This window comes from Triturus cristatus, chromosome 10 (assembly GCF_964204655.1).
Source record: "Triturus cristatus chromosome 10, aTriCri1.1, whole genome shotgun sequence".
NCBI lineage: Eukaryota > Metazoa > Chordata > Amphibia > Caudata > Salamandridae > Triturus > Triturus cristatus.
The window spans coordinates 160854525-160876501 of NC_140593.1; the positions used below are offsets into that span (position 1 = coordinate 160854525).

General features: G+C 44.5%; 1 protein-coding gene across 6 annotated transcripts in view; it reads right to left on the reverse strand.

Moving 5' to 3' along the window:
- CLCN5 (Cl-/H+ antiporter 5) overlaps nucleotides 1-21977 on the reverse strand; it is a 365957-nt gene that overhangs the window by 54521 nt on the left and 289459 nt on the right. For all 6 annotated transcript variants that reach the window (XM_085630720.1, XM_085630718.1, XM_085630719.1 and 3 more), the window contains one exon: nucleotides 18024-18210. In XM_085630720.1, coding sequence (XP_085486846.1) covers nucleotides 18024-18210 — 187 coding nt within the window. The remainder of the gene's footprint in view (nucleotides 1-18023; nucleotides 18211-21977) is intronic.

The window sequence follows — 21977 nt, forward strand, 5'->3', positions numbered from 1 at the left end:
AGATGCAAGAGGTAGCAGATAATGTTCTGAATAGAAGCATCTAGTGGATTGATTTTGTTGTTTGTGCAATAAATGACAAATCGTTTCCATTTTGTTGCATAGCATGCTCTGGTCGTAGGGCGTCTAGCTTCTTTAATGATATTCATACAGTCTGACGGAAGATTTAGGTAGCCAAACTCTGACCTCAGGTGCCAGATCACAAGGTTGAGCTGATTGGGATCTGGATCTTATCTCCCCATGGTTCTGAGTGAGAAGCTTGGGTGAAAGACGTATTGTTTGATGAGGAACTATGGATAGTTCCAATAGGGTTGTGAACCATGGTTGTCTGGCCCATGTTGGAGCAACTAGGATCATTGTGAGGGAATGCTGTTTGAGTTTCCGAACCACTAACTGAATGAGTGGGAGAGGCGGAAAAGCGTAAGCAAATTTGCCCGACCAGTTCATCCATAGCGCATTGCCTTTGGACAATGGGTGTGGATACCTGGACGCGAAGGTTGGGCATTTTGCTGTGTGTGGCGAACAGATCTATTTCTGGGTGGCCCCACATGTGAAAGAAGGGAAGAAGAACTTGAGGATGATGTTTCCATTTGTGGATCTGCTGTGTTTGACGACTGAGCAGATCTGCTATCTGATTGTGTACACCTGGGAGGTGTTCTGCAAGGAGATATATGCCCATCTCCATATGCTCCGAGCTAGATGTGAAAGCTGCAGAGTGTGTGTTCCCTCCTGTATCTGTATGTAGTACATTGTTGTCATGTTGTCTGTACAGACCAGGACAGCTTTGCCTAGGAGGTGGAGTTGAAAGGATTTTAACACTAGGAAGATTGCTAACAATTCCAGGTAGTTTATGTGGAATTGTCTTTGTTGGGGGATCCACATGCCCTGGATGGTATGGGTTTGAAGATGAGCTCCCCAGCCAGTGAGCGATGCGTCTGCTGTTAGCACTGTCTCTGGAACCGGGTCGAGGAACGGCTACCCTTTGGAAAGGTTTTGCGTGTTCCACCACTGAAGAGAGCGATGGGTGCGGGCGCCCACCAACACCAGATCTGTCAGCTGACCTTGAGCCTGGTTCCACTGACGTGCCAAACATTCCTGTAAGGGACGCATTTGGAGTCTTGCATAAGGGACGAGGAGGCCATCATCCCGATTAACTGCATGCGAGTGTTGAGGCTGAAATTTGTGGATTAGAGCCTGTATGGCGCTTATCCTGACTGGATTGGGATATGCTAAAGCTTTTGAAGTGTCTATTGTAGCCCCTAGGTATTGTTGTATGCTGGACGGTTGGAAATGGGATTTGGCGAGCTTTACTGTGAATCCCAAGCTGTGGAGCAGCTGAATTGTGTTGTGCGTGTGTTGCACACAGCTGTTGTGTGATTTGGATTTTATGAGCCAGTCGACCAGATAAGGGAAGACCTGCATATGCGGTCTCCTTAAGTGGGCGGCAACTACTGCAAGACATTTGATGAAGACTCTGGGTGCTGTAGTAATCACGAATGGGATGACTTTGAATTGGTAGTGTTGACCATCTACCACAAACCTGGGATATTTCCTGTGAGCGGGGTGAATGGGAATATGGAAGTGGGCATCCTTTAGATCCAAAGTGGAGAGAAAGTCGCCCTGATGAAGTAGTGGGAGCACCTGTTGACGAGTGGCCATGTGAAAGTGGCCAGACTGAATGTAGAGGTTTAGCGGTCTGAGGTCCAGTATGGGCCTGAGGGAGCGGTCCTTTTTTGGGATTAGGAAATACAGGGAGTAAACCCCTTGGCCTTGATGAGGCAAAGGGACTGGTTCTATTGCATGTTTTTGTAATAGAGAGAGAACCTCTTGTTTGCGAAGTATTAGATGTTCCGAGGACATGGGACGCTGTCTGGGAGGAATGTTTTGAGGGGGAGGGGGGTAGAAGTGAGTTCCAGGCAATAACCATACTGGATAATTTGTCTTACCCACTGGTCTGTTGTGATGGAATTCCAGACAGGTAGGAAATATAAGAGACGTACCCAGACAGGAGTGGGATGATCTGTGGAAGTGCAGGGAAGTCACTGTTTAGTGGTGGGGGGGGGGGGGGGGGGGGGGGCTCCAGCTATTGTTGCCACGACCTCTCCCTTTATTATTGTTGATTCTGTAGCCTCCGCGAAAGTATGCTTTCGGGAATGTTTGAGTGGGGCTCTTTTAGGAGGAGGAGAAATGTTCTGAACCCAAGGTTTTGGAGCTAGCTCTGTAGAAGGAGCGGCGAAAAGAGCCTCTAGGGGAAGGAAACTGTAAGGCCCTTATAGACTTAGCAGTTTCGGTATCCTTCTTCATCTTTTCTAGGGATCTTTCAACTGCGGGCCCGAAAAGATGTTCCTGATCAAACGGTTGATTTAAAATAGCAGTTTGAACCTCCTGCTTGAATCCGGAAACCAGGAGCCAAGCGTATCTACACAACAAGACCCTATTGTTAATGCGGTATCGGCCGCATCAAGCGCACATTTTATTGAGGTGTTGGTAATGAGTTTGCCCTCCTGGATAAGGCCATTGGCTTTTTGTTTGCACTGGTCAGGAAGGTGTTCCATGAGCTTTTTAAGCTCGTTGTAGTGAGCCCTGTCGTACCTGGCCAATAAAGCTTGGGCACTGGCGATTCGCCAATGGTTTGCAGCCTGCGACGCAATAAGTTTCCCGGATGCGTCAATTAATTTGGATTCCTTATCAGAAGGGGGTGGGTGTCACCTGTACACTTGCGTGCGTTAGTTACCACAAGGGAATCTGACCTTTAATGTAAATTGGGTAATTGGGAGCTGCCTTGTATTTTTTATCCACCCTGGGATTGAGAACCCTGGTTCTGACTGGGCCCTTAAAAACTTCTGGGGCATGTTTTTGCAAGCCTTTTAACATTGGGAGGGTGCTTGTTGATTTTTAAGAGGGTGAAAAGGTTTCCAGCACAAAATCTTTATCTAAGTGTCGGAATGTAAGGGGACCTCGTGGTATTGGGCAGTCCTGTTGATTAGTTGTGCGAACCCAGTGTTGTTATCTGGTGTTGACGGCTTGGATGGATAGAGATCCGGATTATTTTGTGGGTCGGGATCTGTATTGTAGTTGCCCCAAGTGTCTACGTCATGTGTGATGTTATGTGAATCATCATCCCCATGTGGATCTATATCTCTACTTGTGTCATCCTCACTATCTGATGGTTGAAGTAAAAATATAGGTTGTGGGGAGTGTGGTGGAGAAATCAATAGATGTGGATTAAATGGAGTGGGGAGAAGGAAGTGGTGACGTGTTAGTGCCCATGTCCTGTTTGAGAGATATAGAAGGTTCTTCTGCAGTGTCCAGTTTCCTCTTTTTCGGAGGCTTGGTGACTAGTTTGCCCATGTTTGGATCAATAAACAGAATTTTTTGCTTTGGATCTGCCAAATCAGGTGCAGGCTGCGTGGGCAAAATGTCTTTGGTCGGTGTCGAAGATTTTGGGTCTGAACCTTCTTTAGAGGGAGTTTGTGAGGCTTTTCGTGGGGTCTTAGGTATTTGCGGCTCCGAATTTTTTTTCCGGCTCAGACGATTTTTTTGAGTCAGAAGCCTTATTCGGCTCCGAAGATTTCTTCGGTTCCGACTGTTTGTCCTTGCTATGCTTCGATACCGAGGACTCTGGCATCGAGGCTGTCTTCGGCATGGGCAAGTGTTTGACTTGTTGCTTCAGTGCAGAGGGGGACTTTCCGGCACCGGAATGGGGGGGCGCTCGAGCCCGAGCTAGAAGGTCTCATAGCCGTGCCCGAGGGCAGGGCGTCTGAAACATGTTGCCGTGTCGATCCGAGCCGGAGGGCGAGGGTGTTACCGGATCCTTCAGTTTATTTTTCAGGAGGGGGGTTTCGGTACTCACGGACCGCTAAGCCAGGGTGACTGTCTCCTGTTCGGCCTCGGAGACGGAGATGTGTTTTTCATCACCTGATTGTTCCGGCTGGATACTGGGGTCTGCTTCGAAGAAGTCCAGAATTGAACTGCTTCCGCAAGACATTTCGTGATTTCGAGCCTGACGATCACTGATGGTTTTGTTTGACCTGAACGATGCACAGGCCTTGCAGTTTTTATCTTCGTGCTCCGGGGAGATGTAGAGATTTGACACCTCATGCGAGTCTGTGTGTGGGAACTTAGCACAACACCAGGGGCATTTTTTTTAAAGGAGTCCTTTCCATTGACTGCAGGCGTGGTCGGCGCAGAGAGGCCCAATGGCCCGCGTCGAAGATAGAGGTCGAGGAGTTTGTGTTAAGATGCGTGTCGAAAAGGGAAACGCGATCGAGACAATACCGTCAAGTGGTGAGGGATTGCGCCTCGAAGGGGGATTCGAAACAGATATCGACCCGGAGCGCAGCAATTCACATCTGAACCCGATAGCGGAAAAAGCAATCTAAGGATGGAGTTGATGCCCATGCGCACTATCGTCCTAGGGAGGAGTCACCTACCTGGTGACTACAAAGACTTCTTCCAAGACAAAACCAAAATGCAAACTTTCGAGCCCGATACCAGATGGCGATCTATGCAAAAGTATACAATCTGCAGCTCATGTGCCTCGAACACAAAGTTCTTCATTAGTAAAGAAAGATGATTTGCCATTACCTTCGCTAGTATTTTAATATTATCTAATTAGCTGACCGGGCGTGCTCACTCCCCACCCATCCAATTCCTTTGAGATTTCTTTCCCCAGCCAATAATCCAATATTTTTCCCTTTAGATTAGGAAACAGAGATGCTCGGATAAAGTGGAGCTCCACAGTGGTACTCGTATGGTACAGACTCCCTATGGATAACAAATGAACATGTACATAAACATCCGTAGTTTTCACACTGAGAGCCTGTAACAGAAAAGGAACTGGCTACTACACAATAAGTAGCAAGCGTTAAAGATACCATTCTCCTTACTATTCTGCATTATAAACCTAGGAGCCGTAGTAGGACAGTGGCAGTGTCTGCTCAAGAACCGCAGCGTAATATCTGAGGAACCATAGCAAAAATATTAGAAGAACCCGACTTTGAGGAGTTTGGCTCTGCAACGATTCATTATTTGAATACTACGTTCGCCCACGACTTCCCGGCAGGCGGGCGTGCAATGAGCAAGGGGATATCTATAGCACCTACAGATTCCCCCTTCCTTCACCCATTATAATTCATAAAATAATAGGTCCTGAAGAAGATGGAGAACAATCATTCAGTCCATTGAAACGCACATCGGCCAGAGAGTGTGACACCCCAGTTATCAGCACAGCAACTGAGGGCTGATGTCATCACCCGTTGTTTTCATCTGCGAATGCAGTGTTGTTCTGAGATGTTGAGTGAGAGTGTGTAGTGTGTGAGATATAGGGTTGATGGAGAGAAGTATGAGTGTGTGGGGGAGTGTTTACTGTTTTGTCATTTAATCTGAAATTGTTATTTAGGTGCCGAGATTATTTATAACAACTATATGGTATTAGCTTGTAAATAATGATTATGATTACAGCAAGGTATATATAAAATGATGCAAAAAGAAATGAAATCATTATGTGTAATGTTTGAGACAGGAGTAAAACAGGGAGAAAAAAATAAATATGAAATAATAGAAAATATTTCTGAGTGGAGAAGTAAATTTTTAATGCCCTGATTTTGAGCTTATGAAAGCCAAGAACAAAGAAATATAGGTCTTGAGGGAGTGTGTTTATCATATCTTGATGACGTTTCACCTCTATTTGAATTGCTTTACTTTATTTAGATGTAGTTTTATTTTTGCTATCCAAGATAACTCTTTTGTTTGTACCTCGATCTTTTGCACATCAAGTTCCATAGAAATTGACATAGGATTTTCTACACCTACTTGGAAACAAAAAACAGAAAATTAACTTCAGTGTTTCTCTATGCAGTAGCTACCACTCCTGCTTCCAAAAAAGGCAGCCATCTTGGAAGAGGTCCCAATCTTGCTCTCTGTCTACCCCCTGCCTACGTCACCCAGCAAGGAATCATCCCATGCCAACAAGCAGAACGCCCTACCATCCTCTGCAGGAAACAATTCATTCAGAATAAACTACCCGGCTAACCTAACCAAAAACGGCATTAAAATTTTCAAACAATATTCTCACCCTAAATAAAGAAACTCTTATCACAAACCCCTTCTTCTGCTACAACAAGGGTACTATACTGAATGATCTCATCTTCATTACCAATCTGCTTAATCAATGGAGTTAAGTGTTATCTTCTTTTCTCAACACCTCTACCACAACGAAAATTCCACACGGCCATAAACTCACTATCGCGCCCTCCCCTTTGTACAATGCGGAAACCACTGTCTGCAGCTATAATAGCACCATGCACATTCAATCTTCTAATCGCATTCTGGAACTCTTTGAGAACCTCTTCTTCTACATCAAGAACAAGTTGGACACAGCCACTGCCCCACCCACCCCCTCACAACTCCCCAACAACAATCTCATCTCTCCCAGCCCACTTTACCCCACTTCCCACCTCTGGCGAACACACATGGCTATAATTGCAGTCCATCATTTCTCTGCCTTTATTAATAACGCTGGCACTGCCCTACACCAACACTCCGCCAACACTACTTACCAACCTACTAAAGAACCCTGTACAAACACACCCATCAACGAGGACAGTATATGCACCTCTCCCCATCAACCAGCCGTTATTAAGACTCAGACTGTGGACCCTACCTACGATTGCCTCCACAACTGTCTTAACTCGGCTAGAGCTCAAATTCACTACCTCCTCCACCAGCCAGGAGCCCATTAGGAGTCATTATACTTACTCTACACTAGATGCTAAAAAATCTGAACTACTGTTGATTAGGGAAGACATTGTTAAACTATTTCATATCACCTCCAAACCTGGAACACTATTGGTCCCTACATACGACTCACCTCCAGAATCACAACATCACAACTCCAAAATGCCACACTGCTGCTAGCCCTACCAATACTTGGGTCCCACAACCTAACTGGAGTTGCAAACCTAATCATGACCATTCTTCCCGACCCAATATCCTACTCATCCAGTTATCGAATGCTTATATCCTCTCCCTCCTAGTCACTTACAACTGGGATCTGACTGACCACATTATACCTGCTGGACAAATTCAGACTATTACCACGCACCATCTCCAGGCATCACACCCTCTGTAGTGCTGGCCCCTCTCACCTTCATAAAACGAACGTCAAACAAGTACCCATCTCACATACTTCTACTAATACCACCAAAACATTCCGTAAATGCTCGTTACTCAATTGCCGCTCAGCTGTGAAACACATTGCTGATCTTATACTTAACCTTGACATCCGTATACTCGCTGAAACTTGGTTGAACGAATCCTTACCCCCAATTCTTGACATACTAGTCTCTCCCAGTCATGACTTCATCAGACTAGACTATTCAGGCCACTCCGGGGGTGGTCCAACTGTATATGCAGGTCCACGATAACTAGGAAAACAAACTCATTCTCTAGCACTGCCTTCCTACGAATACCTTAGGATCAACATCACCACCAATGTCAACTCAACGTGCTTTCTTCACACAATTTACTACCCTCCCGGCAATAAGCACGCATTCACCATGGAGATCATCTTCTCCAATAATGGAGAGCGTAACAACCAGATTTTTCTTGAAGACTTCAACATTCAATGGAACAACTCCAGCGACCCTCTTGTGAACATTTTAAAATCCTTCCTCGAGGAGCTCAACCTTCATCAACCTGTTCATGAGGTTGGCTATTAGTAACTGCAACCTGCTTCCTTCTTCCAACATGTATGATGCTCATTACCTAACTGATCACCACTTTAACTCCATGTCAGAAATCATGGATACTATTACTCCCGAACAACTAAAGAGTGCAGTTTTAAAGCTCCAACCCTTTAACTGTAACAAGAAACGCAGATGCCTCAGACTTGCTGAAAGAGCATGGAGACAACCCCCCCGCTTCCTCTTTGTCTACGACAAAGAGGAAGCGCCTCCAATAGGCACATTAGAAACCCCAAAGCGGCACTCTTTTGAAATCATCTTGATACGGCAATTAATCGACCCAAAAAACTGTTCAAAATTGTACAAAAAAAACTTTAAAAAACTGAAAAGCTAAGCCCAATCCTCAGACAACAAAACCTTACCTAATTGAGAAACTTTTGTCTCCTTTGCTAAGAAAACTAAGCTAATCACCACTGATATCCAGAATACTATTAAACTCTTACCGAGCAACTTCCCCTGCCCTCCCACCCCTCATGATCAGTAAGAATGCCTCAGAACCTCTCCCCACAAACCTAAAAACCATGCCACCTGGTCCAGCTTTAAAACGTTCTATGAAAGCGACATCTCAAAACTTCTAACTTCTCTGAAATACTTCAACCACTTTACCGATCCCCCTTCCCGCCAAACTCCTCAATGAGTCCACTTACTGCCTACTTTCCCAATTGACTAAGATTATCAATTCCTCTCTAACCCACCGCTCCATACCGGAATACCTAAAAAGTGGCCAGGTTACGCCTATCTAACCGCAACTCCGACCAGTTTGACCCCCAACAACTACTGGCTGATCTCCAACATTTCAACTTCGACCAAACTTTCGGAAAAAAGCGTTCACCTACAGCTTGAAAGTCACATTGAAAAATTCCAACTCCTCAACCAATGTCAATCTAGTTTCAGATGGGGCAAGTGCACGGAAACTGCCATGGTCCACATTTTTGACAATGCTCTACACTCAGTCGATCAGAATGAATCTTGATAACTTATCCTACTTGGCCTGTCAGCTGCGTTTGACATGGTCAATCATGAAACCCTTACGAACCTATTAGAACACAGGATTGGTCTCTCTGGTAAACGTGTTAAATGGTTCTCTTTATTCCTTCACAACATATCTCTGTGCGTTCTTATCAACCACGCTCTTTCCAATCAATTGCCAGTTACACTGGGTGTCCCCCAATGTTCTACTCTAGCCCTGACACTTAACCTGTATATGGAGCCCCTGATTGAAATCCTTAAACTCTCACATCATACGGATGATACTCAACTCTACATAAAAATTGCCTCTCCCAGTGACCTCAGCATTCTTAACCTCTGGACAAAAATGCAACACTGGCTGACTCGTAACCACCTCAAACTTAACACCCTCAAAACAGAATTCTTATTGATCTCACAGCCCAGTATCATCCCTAGTTTCAAAGACTGGCCCCCACATCTTACTGCGTTGAACTGCACCCCACACATCATTGACTCAGCTAAATCCACAGGAATAATCTTGGACAATGTCCTCTCCATTCAAAATGACATCAGTGCAACCACCAGAGCAACAAACTACATGCATTAAGGAAACAAAACTTTCCCTTCCCACTGCAGATCTCAAAACAGCGGTTTAAGCACTTGTGATATTTAAATTAGACTATGGTAGTGCTACCCTTGTGGGCCTTCTGAAAATAAAATTTGCACCGCTGAAGACTACTTTGAACGCGGCAGCCATGCTCACCACGGACTAAAAAATTTTTTTTTTTAAATCAGTCACTGAAATGGACACCCTCTGAGGCTAGAATCCACCTCAAAATTGCCTGTATGACCCATTAAGAGGTGCACCACAACACCCCTTCTTACTTGACCCAGAATTTGAACCTATCTGGTGGAAACTGACCTTCCAAAAGCACAAGCTCCCTACTACTTAAGGCACAAAAATTCTACAAAAAGAAAACCTACAAATCGATCCGTTTCTGGAATTGCCCCTAAAATCTGGAACTCTCTTCCTCCGGAGACCAGGTGCAACCCTTCCACATCCATCTTCAGAAAAGAAGTAAAACTTCTACTATCCAACAGATTCCTCTCACATGGAGGTCATACCTCCCTCTCCTCATGCGTGTCGCTTACCTGCCTGCCTGCTGACGTTCTATTTCATCACATCTTCAGCCACACCACCAAGATCTGAGTTGTTCTTTTATGTCCCAACTATCTACACACACAGCTGACATTTATTGGATTTTGCCCATGCCAGTATTTACGAATTACTATGCTTTCCTGTGTTTCTTCTTACTATTTGCTTATGTAACTATTGCCTACATGACATATACCATGTATATCGCTTATCGCTTGTACCATAACTACCTTTCGTTATTCTTGTAAAGCGCTTTCACATAACACATACTGGGACCCATCAAGTTCTGGACTTAGTACAAAGTTAAGGACTCCACCCTCATATCACTATTTCAGTTGCTGCACTAATGATAGTAAGGATGTTGTCAAAGAAGTCTGGGTCATCCGTATGTGGGGCGCAAGTATTGATCAGTTCTATCTTCTTGTTATGCGATGTCCCCCCCGTCCCCCCAAGACCACCAATACAATAAACCTGCCATGTGGGTTTTCTATTTTATGGAGCAGTTCATATTCATATTCATATTAACATATGAACTCCCCATTGATATATACAGTAGGATGAGAAAAATCAGTGAGTTTTGCGAAGTTGGCTACACGCTATGGGTTTAATTCGGTGTCTTGGATCATGACCACATCTAAACCACTCCTATCTAGATGTGTCAGAACTTTTACTCCCTTCTGAGAATTATTTAGGCTCCTTATGCTTCAGGTTAATAAAGCTCATTTCTTAATCATGGGGGTCATTCGGGGAGGTATTAAGGGCAATTTTCCTGTATTATCTCGCTATAGCGTTAACTGAGTCACTTCTGCATGCAAGTACTTTGTTTGCCAATCCCACCTTAACCCTGCATTATTCCCCTCATACTCCTCTCTCCAGCCAGCAGTATCAAAAGCCAAAGTCCTCTACAGAAAAACATACCCGATTATCAAACATTATAAAGGCGATACACACCAAGGTGGCATGGTACTTTCACCAAGGTCCATGTTCGGTCCAAAGCTAATGCTGAAATTAGCGCAAGGTGTGCTGCGACCATCACCATCACTTTTGTGAACACCCAAGGGGCACTGGTGGGACCAAAAGGGAAAGAACTGCAAACTCAAAATGCTCATGGCCCACTGTATGCCACAGTTCGTGCGTGTGGGCCTGAAGGACGGGGTGTGGAAATAAGCCTTCTGTAGGTCCAATGATACGATCCAGTCCCCGGGGTATAAGGCAAACGAGACCTGTGGTGGCATAAGCATTGTGAATTTGCCTAGAATAGGACGAAAATCTACATTCTTTCTAGGGACAAGAAAGTAGCAGGCATAACATCCAGTTCCTACTTCATAAACCAGACGCGCTCTGTGGTCCCTTTGGCCAAAAGGGCCTGCACTTACTGCCATAAAACAGACAGATTGTCCACTGCCAGCCAGCCTGAAGGAGATGGAAGATGTGGTGAGGTAGAAATGGGATGGAAGGGTTTAGCCCTGGTGAGCAATTAGGAGGACCCACTTCTCTGTTGAGATGGCTTGCCCGCCTTTGAGCAAATATCGGATCCTGCCAACAACTGGGTGGCTGTGTGACAGCAAGAACAAACTAAAGCGGTTTTGCAGCTGTAAATCAGGCTATGATCCTTCCTTTGGGATCGAAGGCACATCAGGGGGAGTCGGTAAAAATGCCAAAAATACGCACCATGGCATCCCTGAAGTCCTCACCCTGCTGGAACATCCTTGACTGATTTGGAAATTCATGGTGCATCGGGAAGCAAACTCTGAATCAGCCCCAATGGAAATCAGGAGAACGCTGATGCCCACCCTGGAGTTCGTGAGTTGTAGGATGTGCAGATTCCTGCTTAGATTTCTTGCGATTTACGTTTGACTTACCCAAACACAATCTGCTTCTGGAAGAGGACCTTCCTTTCGAATTAGACTGGTCATGATGTGGAGCATTCTTAGGTTTAGCAACGTAGAGGTTGGCCTCACAGTCCCAAATGGCCCTCGTGTTCATCTGGGTACGGTCACTGCAGGCCCTAGAGTTGTATTCGGACCCCAGGCACCACAAACAAACTTCATGAGGGTCTGCCACAAACATGTTTGCGAAAGACCGTGCACAGTTTAAACCCTGTTGTTTTAGGGGGTTCACATTTGCTCTTGCACACTAGTAAAATGTTGAAAAGAAGCTGGTCAAAACACGTAGGAGAAACTCCGGATCCACTTCAAAAGGGAACAGACGTTAGTTTATATGCAGCTCCACTCCTTACTTCTGGAGCAGAAAGACATTGGCACACAGCCTCATGATGCTGGCTATCAGTGCGCAGGTGATCTAAGAGGTTCCGGATCAAATCTGACACCTGGGGAATCTTCACAAAGTGAATCTGCAGATAGATGTGTCCATCAGAATTGGACCATCTAGCACAGGTCACTTTGCCAGCATCTTACAAGTTTCAATAGAAGATAACGTGAATGGGAATTAAGAAGTGCCTGTACTACTCTTATCATATTGCCCACTACACTAAACTTTAATGGACTTTTCTAAGGCAAGTCATAACGTGCATAATGGTTACGATGTTTTCAATGTCTATATGAAATAAACCATTATCCACGCTTTTAAATACATAACAGTTGTTTGCGCAACTCTGTACTTAACTAATGATTTATTATCTTGAATCAAGTTGTGTTAAGCAGAACTTGTGCAAGGTACCTGTAAACATTTTTCATTCAAATAAAATGTTATTAAAAAAATGTATTTATGAAGCTTATCAGGCTTGGGATTTACAGAGAGTTAAGCAATGGAAGAAACATATTTGGATGCTCGAATGCCATCTTCTACATCAATTTATTGGTAAAGTTAATGAGTTTTGCAACTGGCTGGCTAATAGACAAGTACACTGGAAGTGGCTGAACAGAACCGCATACAGGCAACACCCAGGCATGTTGATATCAGCTTTGTTCTTGGCTCTGTTTGTGCTCTTGAACGCGGAGCACAAAACCAATCACGGGTATCCATGTGAAGATTTCTAATTTGGGTGCCTTTTAGATGGGGAGAAAGGAAGAACCATCAAAGAACCTGTAATTGTGACCACAAAGTGGTAGACAAAACATAATAAAACATCAAGCAGTTTGGCCTGCAATGGGTCTAAGCTGCAGGCGCTACACTAGGCCACATATTTGTCCCAGCACTGGTGTAAATGGAATTTTTAGAAAGACACTGCAGCAAGGATAACCACAGGTGGTAGCTTGCATGCAGTTCACTGCAGCTGCTCAATCTCCACGCATGGAGAAACAGATTGTTCTGGCCCGGGTGCTGAACCCTGACCTGCTGCGATATAAAATAATCTCTGAATGACAGCCTCATAGGAAGAGAGATGCACATGCAAAGTTTCTGGCTACCACACCCTCCAGGCCCAATCTTGAGCCAGTAGGATGACTTGAACCCGATGTTTCCTGTTCTTTTTCAGAACTCGAGACAAAAGAGGCAGAGTTGTATAGGAGTCCAGTGTTCCACTCTAGCCGGAATGCATTTACCAGAGACAGCCTTCTTGAAACAACAAGTGTGTCAACGGTCTGTTATTGTGCAATCTCGAAAGTAGGCATCCTACAGGCTCAAGGATACCATTCAGTCCCCTCTGGAGAGTAGGGCTTACACCTCTTGCAACAAGATGGAAAAGCGACCCTCTGAAGGCTGCTCTGATGTGGACGGAAGTTGCAGCAGGATGGAAAGGAATGGAGGGGAATAGCCCAATTGAACAATGTGAAGGACTCATATGTTGTATAAAAAAGCTTCTCACCCTTGGAGGAAATGTCTAATTCTGTATTTTACTGGGTAGTTATGTGACACTAAGGGCAAACTAAAGTGGTTTGTATACGGATGTCGCAGAGGAGGGGAACTAGGAAGATCTGTGCCCGTGGGGACATGCACATTGCCTTCCTGATTCCAGTCACTGAAAGGAGTGGGTCGATTGTTGCGGGGGAGAAGGGCCATGGGGTTGCCGATAAGCCAACCTAGTGAGTAGCCATGACCCGGTTGAAATTGTTGAGGTAACCATCTAGCAGGGGTCAAAAGGGGATGGCTCTCCTTGAAGTATTCAAGAACAGAATCGCCTTCTCATCATAAAGGCAAGATTAGTTTAAAGGCACACACAAAATGACTGCCTGTATAGCTCTACAGAAGCCAGTAGACCTCAACCAAGCATGGTGATAAAGCACCACACGATGGCCAACTGCTCATCCTAAGCAATCGTGGTGTCCAGGACACAATAAATTACATCTGAACGATCGTGAATGGTTTGAGTCGAGGAGGCCTGAAAATCCTGAGTCTACCTGCATGATCGCTGCCAATGTCTCAGAGGGAATGTGTGTAACATCAGAATAGGCAACTTGCATTAATTAACCTTAAGAAAAGGCTGGCAGTTGAGAACATTCTTTTCCCAAATGCCTCAAACCTCTTTTATTCTGTGTCAAGAGGACTGTAGGGGGTGAAATAGGCGTTTAGCTTGCTAGTGGAAGCCTTTATCATAAGACTCTCTGGAGTAAGATGTGGAGTCATAAAACAATGTTTCCTGGTGCTGGTCTGGGACTTCTGGCGACCTACCTGTTCACCAGTGGGCAAGAACAGGGCTTTTACCGGGTGCCCAATAATGCATCAGGTAGGGTTTGAAAGGGCTTATAGGTGGCAGGGCCAGGACGAAAAACATGTGTAAGTATATTAATTTTAACTTCCAGAGACAAGAGTTGTAGTTCAAAATCTCAACTGCATGTCTAATCACCACAGCAAAGGAAACATTTTTTTTATGTTGATGCTCCAGGGGAAAAAAAAGAAAATCAAACCAGAATCATCAACGTATCGAGTACATTGACTTCTTGTCTGCCAAAGTTTAGGTTGCCAGCATCATAATGTGGGCGAAAATCATTTCCAAGTAATGATAGGCTTTGATCGGACTCTAGAGCCAAAAAGTAGATGGAACATCTGATGGCAGCACCACAGTAGAAGTGCTTTTATCTGAATCCAACTGTATTGGGCCCTGGTGCACTGGGGTAAATTCAAAACGCGACCTTGGTGGAGACTAAGAGAAGTTTGATTCAAAGATGGATAACGGTATCGGCAAAAAATCCTTCTCCAGTTCAGTGGTAATAAGGATGACATAGAAGAGACCAGCGAAGGTTGTGGCGCTAGAGTGGAAGTCCGCATCAAAGCTGGTGCTCAACCCAAGGTAGGCTCAGAAGGCACAGAGGATGAATTCGCTGGTGATAACCAGACCGTAAGCCACTGTGGATCCTTAGGGCCCAAACGTGCACCAGAAGAATTACAAAATGGACAACATGGCCTTCATAAAGCCCTAAATCTGTTGCAGTGTCGTCAATAACCAAGGGAACTCAAGGTGCATCCAAACCAATTATGGAATCAGCTCCTCGATGGAAGACCGGGAGCAAGGCCAAGTGGCATCTTCACCCCCTTACAACTTCTCTGAGGAAAGAGAGTGACAGCCCCTCTTGAGCTTCCGTTTTGACTTACCAGAATATTTCGACCACGAAGAGGATCTGTCGTAGGAGTGGTCTCAAGAGTGTGAAGGAGTCCACGCTCTCAACTTTGAATGGGAGCAGGACTTGCATGTTTTCTGTGGTTCAGCGATATACAGTTTTGTTTCACGGTCCTGCACGTCACCTTCGGGTTCATGAGGGTTCCGAGCCCAAACACCAAAGACACATTTGGTGCGTGTTAGACCTGTCAGCCCTTTGGGTGGTCCCTCCTCATCATTATTTATTTTGTCCCACTTTTGCCTCAAACCCTGTTGGTATTTTTCCTTTTTGGGAACCACCAGACTTTTTCGTGTTGCTGCAGATTCAGGGAGCCATTTTAGCTACCCCTGAAACTTCTGTCTGAGGGCCTGGAGCACAAAATGGTGGCCACCTGTGACATCACCAGCATCCACTGGAACCTACCAGCACCTTCCAGAACATTCCAGAACCCTGTGACAGTTGGAGGCGGTTTAGAATGTTGGGAAGCTAAGAGAGAGAGTTGGCAGTTGGAGCTGGCAGTTGGCACCTGACTGGTGAGGAGTGAGCAGCAAAAACGTGAAGGAGGAAGGAGTGAAGCAGCAGGGGTGGAAACTTGTGCCTGGAGTGGGGTCCATAAACCCACCCTTGATACTAGTCCCTACTGACGGAGCCCAGCCTAGAGCCCTGTGTGGGGAGAAGTCAGAAAAACCATCCTGAGGACCTGGACAGCAGGAACAGGCCTTAGAAACAAGAGAACAGCAAGATCCTGACCTGGAAGCTGGTTTCCCTGAAGTCCGACGTCGAGTAGCCTAAGACCTGGAGCCCGAGGTGGAGAAGCGGCGCTGACTGGAAGAGCAGACGTCGTGCCCGGAGCCGCCAGAGGTCGAGAGAGGGCGCCGTCAGAGGTCGTGAGGAATACCAGAGGTCGAGGAGGAAGTCACCCGAGGTCGAGTGAGCGGCGTCATCGGAGGAGTGAAGTCCGCCCTCCGGAGTCGTCGGAGACCGAGGTGAGGGGTAACGGAGGTCGGGAGTGAGGATCGCACTCCAGAGTCGCCGGAACCTGTGAGAATCGTGCCGGAGGTCGGGAGTGGAGGTCGCACTCCGGAGTCGCCGGAAACCTGAGGAGAGGAGCACCGGAGGTCGGGAGTGAGGATCGCACTCCGGAGCCGCCGGAAGTCGACATCGAGGCAAGGCCGGCCGACGTCATCGAAGCCGAGGTCGCCATCGGACCGGAGCCGCCCGAAGTCGACATCGAGTAAGACTGCCCGACGCCATCGAATCGGAGGTCGAGATCGAACCGAGGCCGCTGACATCGAGACCGGATCCGCCTGCCGGCGTCGTCAAAGAACTGACATTGTGCCGAGGCCGCCGACATCGAACTGGAACCGCCTCCCGGCATCGACCCGACTCCAGCGGCGTCGGAGCATCAGAAAAAGGGCAGTAAGTGGAGTAGAGGGCGCCTAAGGCCCTGTGGAGACCTGAGCGACTGCTCTAAGGGGCTAGGGAGGTGCTGGAACCAACCTGACTGTGCCAGGGGTGAACTGGGACTAATCTAGAGAAGTTGTGTGGAGAGAGAGAGCCAGGTCTCTGGTATTTTCCCCCTTTATCTACCTCAGTTTAGGCCTCAGCCTTGACCAAGCCAGGGAGTAGACACCCCCAAGCCTTCCACATCCCCACAAGCTGTGCCTGGGCCAAATCAGCCCTTAGGAATTCAAAAGTGATCTGAATCCATGAGTGTCACTGTCAGCTTTTAAGTATTTATTAGGGACACTGTATTTATTGTATTTAACCTATTTATTGTTCCACTGTATTTATTGGTCCACAGTATTTATTGATGCACAATATTTATTGGTTACAGTATTTATTGCCTCAGAATATTTAATTGCCTGTCTGTATTGCACTTTTATTTATGCCTTCAGTATTTATGATCACCCCTATTTATTGAATCATTAAGCCAGTATTTATTTGTCCTGCACTTTCTAAAAAGTTTGTATATTGTGATTGTTATTTATTTTCTCCAATCAGCAACTAAGAGAAAAAGCAGATAGAGAGTTATTTTCATAATTTTTACGGTGTAGAGTCGTTTTTGGAACGGATGCACGCATGGTTATTGTTTGGGTATGTTGTATGCTTAGCACGGAGCCTGATTCCTGACCACTCGAGCCAAGCTACCACAGTGTGTCCGGAAGACCACCACCACCCCTTCTAGTGTGGGAGTAGTTTTCCAACAGTGCGGGTCTGTCAATTACATTTGTTTTCAACAATCACAACAAGCTTTATATCCTGTAGTTTTTTGGAGGCGACATGGCTCCTTTTAACACTGGTTTCAATTATTTGGAGAACAAACTCATCAATCTGATAAGTAAAAGGTTAGCAGAGCTCCAGATCTGCTAACCAAGGATTGAAAGAAAGTAGCTGACTCCAGCGTGCAAAATTTGGCACCTATATGCAGCTCTGCTCTATCACTTCTTAGGCAGAAGGGAGTCGCTGCAGAGCAAACTGCGCCACCTGCAGGCACACAGGAGCACTGCAATGAAAGCTTTCCCTGTCTATTCTGGCAACTGGAGTTATTCAAAAGGTGAGTAATCTGCATCAGAAGAAATGGTTCTAAATAGGATAACTTGTGCAAACTTGGAAAAGCTATTAAAAAAATTCACGATTTTAAGTCGATTTTTTTGACTACCACTAAGACAGAAAACTTACCTAGACAAGCAGCTGCCCCAACCATTGCATAAAGACCAGGAGTAATGCAATCAGTCCCTTGGCTGCACCAATCACTGAAGATGGACCAATCCCGATTATAGTAAGCCAACAGCTCTATTCCAATGCCCAGCAGCCTCCCAACAATAGCTCCAACAGCCATGCTGGGGATGAAGAGACCCGAAGGGACCTACAGCAATACACACAAAACTGAAGTTCAAACCAATGTTAGCAGTGCAAATAGATATTCAAAACAGAATCTTTTACATGTTTTGAGGAGATTATCTACCTCTAGGCAACAAAAATAATACACTGGTCCCAAGAAGATTCCAGCAACTCGGAAGTGACAAGTCAGTATAAACTTTCTGGTTATGCTGGAACAAATTGTGCATGCATTTACCATAGCAACTGATTTTTATATGCATCACCCAAGCCTCAACCAACATCAAAGTTATTACATCAACAAATGTAAATGTTACTCAGAGAATACAAGGCTTGTGGAGGAAAATAGCTTATCCATCTGAAACAGTTAACAGAAATACATTATTTTTCTAGTGGATCCTTATTCAAACACACAGATGACTCACCATGAAGAGGAATTTGGTCTCAGACACTGCAAAAAAAAAATGTATATAATAAATACATTTCTACTTGTGCAAAGACTTCTTCTTTGCACAAGTAGAAATGCATTTGGGCAGGATCACATCAGCCTAACAGTAGCTCATCCCAATTAGCTTTCGTTGGTAACGGACCAACCAAGCCTGGTCCGATTAATTTTCAAAAACGCCTCGAAAACATGGAATGACGACGCCGTATTATGCCCAAAATTACAATTTGTCGGCTGATCGGACGCGTTTTGCCTGCCCAGCAGGCTTGCTCACCAACAAAAATGCATAAAGTTTCAACCATTTTAGATCATGTGCTTGTGAAATTGACACGTGGTAAACTACTAACATAGTGTATTAGAAGACAGACTTGTAGTTTTTTTGCATTACAAAGCATGCCATTTTTCCGTCTACTTCGAGGCATTTTTAGACTAATAATCCATCATTATACCCCATATTGACAGTACAAGTTGATTAAGTTACAGATTTAGCCAATGTGGGCACAATCATGACCCATATCGATAGTCACTGTTTAACTATTATGTACAAATATTATTTCATCAGTTTTGTTGAATTATAGCAAATCTAGCCCTAGTGGGCAATCATATACTGAGAGTACCTTATCGCAGATTAGAAATTTCATACAATTGTTTTTGTTATCTACAGTGTTTCAACAAAGTCCTAAAATTACTACATCGTGTCGACCTTCTAAAGTGCAATGTGCTACTTGTCAAAAACCAAAAAAACATAAAACAAATAATACTTGAAATGGTTAAAAAAAAAAAAAGATTCAGGGGACTTATTTCAGAAAAACATTATCAAAGCTCTACTAATCTTTACAAATGTGTATGCAAGTCTTCTTCCATATTTAATCCTGCTGGTATTCTTGTGTCAAGTTCTAATAAATAACAGGATTCCAATTTTCTCAGCATTTTTTCTCGATCACCTCCCCTAATACTGGGTGGGAAAGAATCGATTACAAAATATGTCAGACCTTGCACCTTTTTATTGTGATACAACTCAAAATAACGAGGCACCAGATATATTTTGTCGTCATTTTTAATGGCTCTCAGGTGCTTCAGCACTCGTTTATGCACAGGAAGAATTGTGCTGCCCACATGCCTCAGGCCACATGGGCACTGAAGTACGTAGACTGCAAAATCAGTTTTACATGCAAAATGGCCTTTCATTTTCTTTTTTCTTTTTGAAAGGCCTGGTTTATACATTGTAGTATTATTCCCATGAAGACCAGCTTTACACATTATACATTTTATGAAGCCATGAAGAATTAGTAGCTACTGACTGTGTTCGAGGGACCATATTACTCACTAGCATCCGCTTCATAGATTTAGCACGTCTATACGTAATGGCAGGTTTTTTGTGTACTATTTTCCCTAGCACAGTATCATTTCATATTAAGTGCCAATGTTTAGACAGGATGTTGCTCACTTTGATACGTTGTTTATTATATGAGGTAATCATCCTGCATTGATTGTTTGTGGCCTTATCTATTTTTTCTTTAGTCTTACTTTTTCTTAAAAAGGATTTCTTCCCTTGTTTTTTTCTTTGCTTTATATATGGCTGATTGTACGCAGTCCTCTGAATATCCGCTTGCTTTAAGATGAGCTTTTAAACAGCCAAGTTCTTTATCAAGGGTTCCCTGCTCACTACAATTTCTCATTGTTCGTAGACACTCCCCATAGGGGATACTCCTAATCAAGTTGTTGGGATGGAAACTTGTTGTATGGAGCAACGTGTTTCCTGCTGTTGATTTTCGGTACAGCTTAGTGTGTAACTTTGTGTCTTTAATGTAAATAGTCAAATCGAGGAAGCTCACAGACGTTGCGCTCACTGTGTTGGTGAATCTTAAATTTAAGTTATTAACCTGAAGTTTCTTGATGAACTCTTTCACCGATTTCTTCTAACCCTTCCACACGACAAACAAGTCGTCGATGAAGGGACTCCAATGTAAGATGTTATTTTGCCATTCTTCCTGGTACAGCGTCCGGACCACCTGCTCCTCCCACCAGCCCAAATGAAAATTAGCATAGCTGGGGGCGAAGCAGGTGACCATGGCTGTACCGCAGGTTTGGTGAAACAATTCGCCATTGAACAGGAAGTAATTGTTTTTCAAACATATGGAAGTCATTGCTACCAGCATCTGTGTGTGCGCCCACAATTTTAGAGGCCTGCTGCCAAGGAAGTATATATATATATTCATTCCCTTAAAAGAACTGGTGCTTCTTTTAAGGAAAAATATTATTTTCCATTTTTGAAAAATATTGAATGGTGCATGAAAAGATCTTCTGATCTACAGCCTGTTTTCTGTGAGGCCACCTAACACGATTCCCAAAGGGTAAGCTGTTCCCCCTGTGACAACTCTTTTGTGAATCAATTAATACCTCAACTTCGAAGATTGTTTTATTTTTAACAAAAAGCTTCCAATTGCTTTGAATGCATAAATGGAGGTCTACAATGTCTTACAGTTCATCATCACAATGGTTGTAGCCAATGGCAGGACGTCGCAATTAGTAACCAGCCTAACCTAAATGCATGAAGCAAGCGGTTTTAGAGTTCTACAAATGGACATTGAGCGATGCAACCTATTAATGCATAGGTTGTAATGCAAAATGACAGGCCAGTAGCAAAATTGTTGCTCAGTTTACACTCTCACCCCATTGACCAGAAAAACCACTTCGACATCCCTATCCCCCTGCTCAGTGTCCAAACAACAAGCAAAGGCATATCCAAAAGAGAAGGCCAAGCCGTCAGATCCTTCAAAGATTTCTCCATAGACCATCTAATTCTAGAATTCATTTCCACCCATTCAGCTCTACGTCTAAACCCATCTAAACAACTTCAACATTTTTCTGGAAAACTACGAGATCATCCATATCCCAATTAAATCATGCAAGTGTAAGGCAATGCCATCAGCATTCTTGCTGACAATAGCAATCTAGCTGCAGACAGGGAAAACAATGGAAGAAAAAAAACTCCTAATGACTTCATGACACTGAAGTCCATCCATGCAACAAGCAGACAGCTCATCATCTAATCCAAAGCAAAGTAATATATCAACACCACCAATGAAGCCACCAACAAAAACAGAATGTTTCGAGACAAGTAAGCACCCCATCAACGCCCTGATGGATCCAGCTGTTCCTCGCCTCCACAGAGAAGTGCAATGTCATGAACCTCTTTTTTGAGTTAAAAAGTACAAAAGATCTGACAGCACATTGACAGCATCAAGCCTGTTTCATCTCATACTACCACCCCTTTCCTCAGAATTCTGCAATGGTCATCCTTCAAAGCCCCATTTCTTTTGGAGCACGTGAAATTACTCAACTCCCTC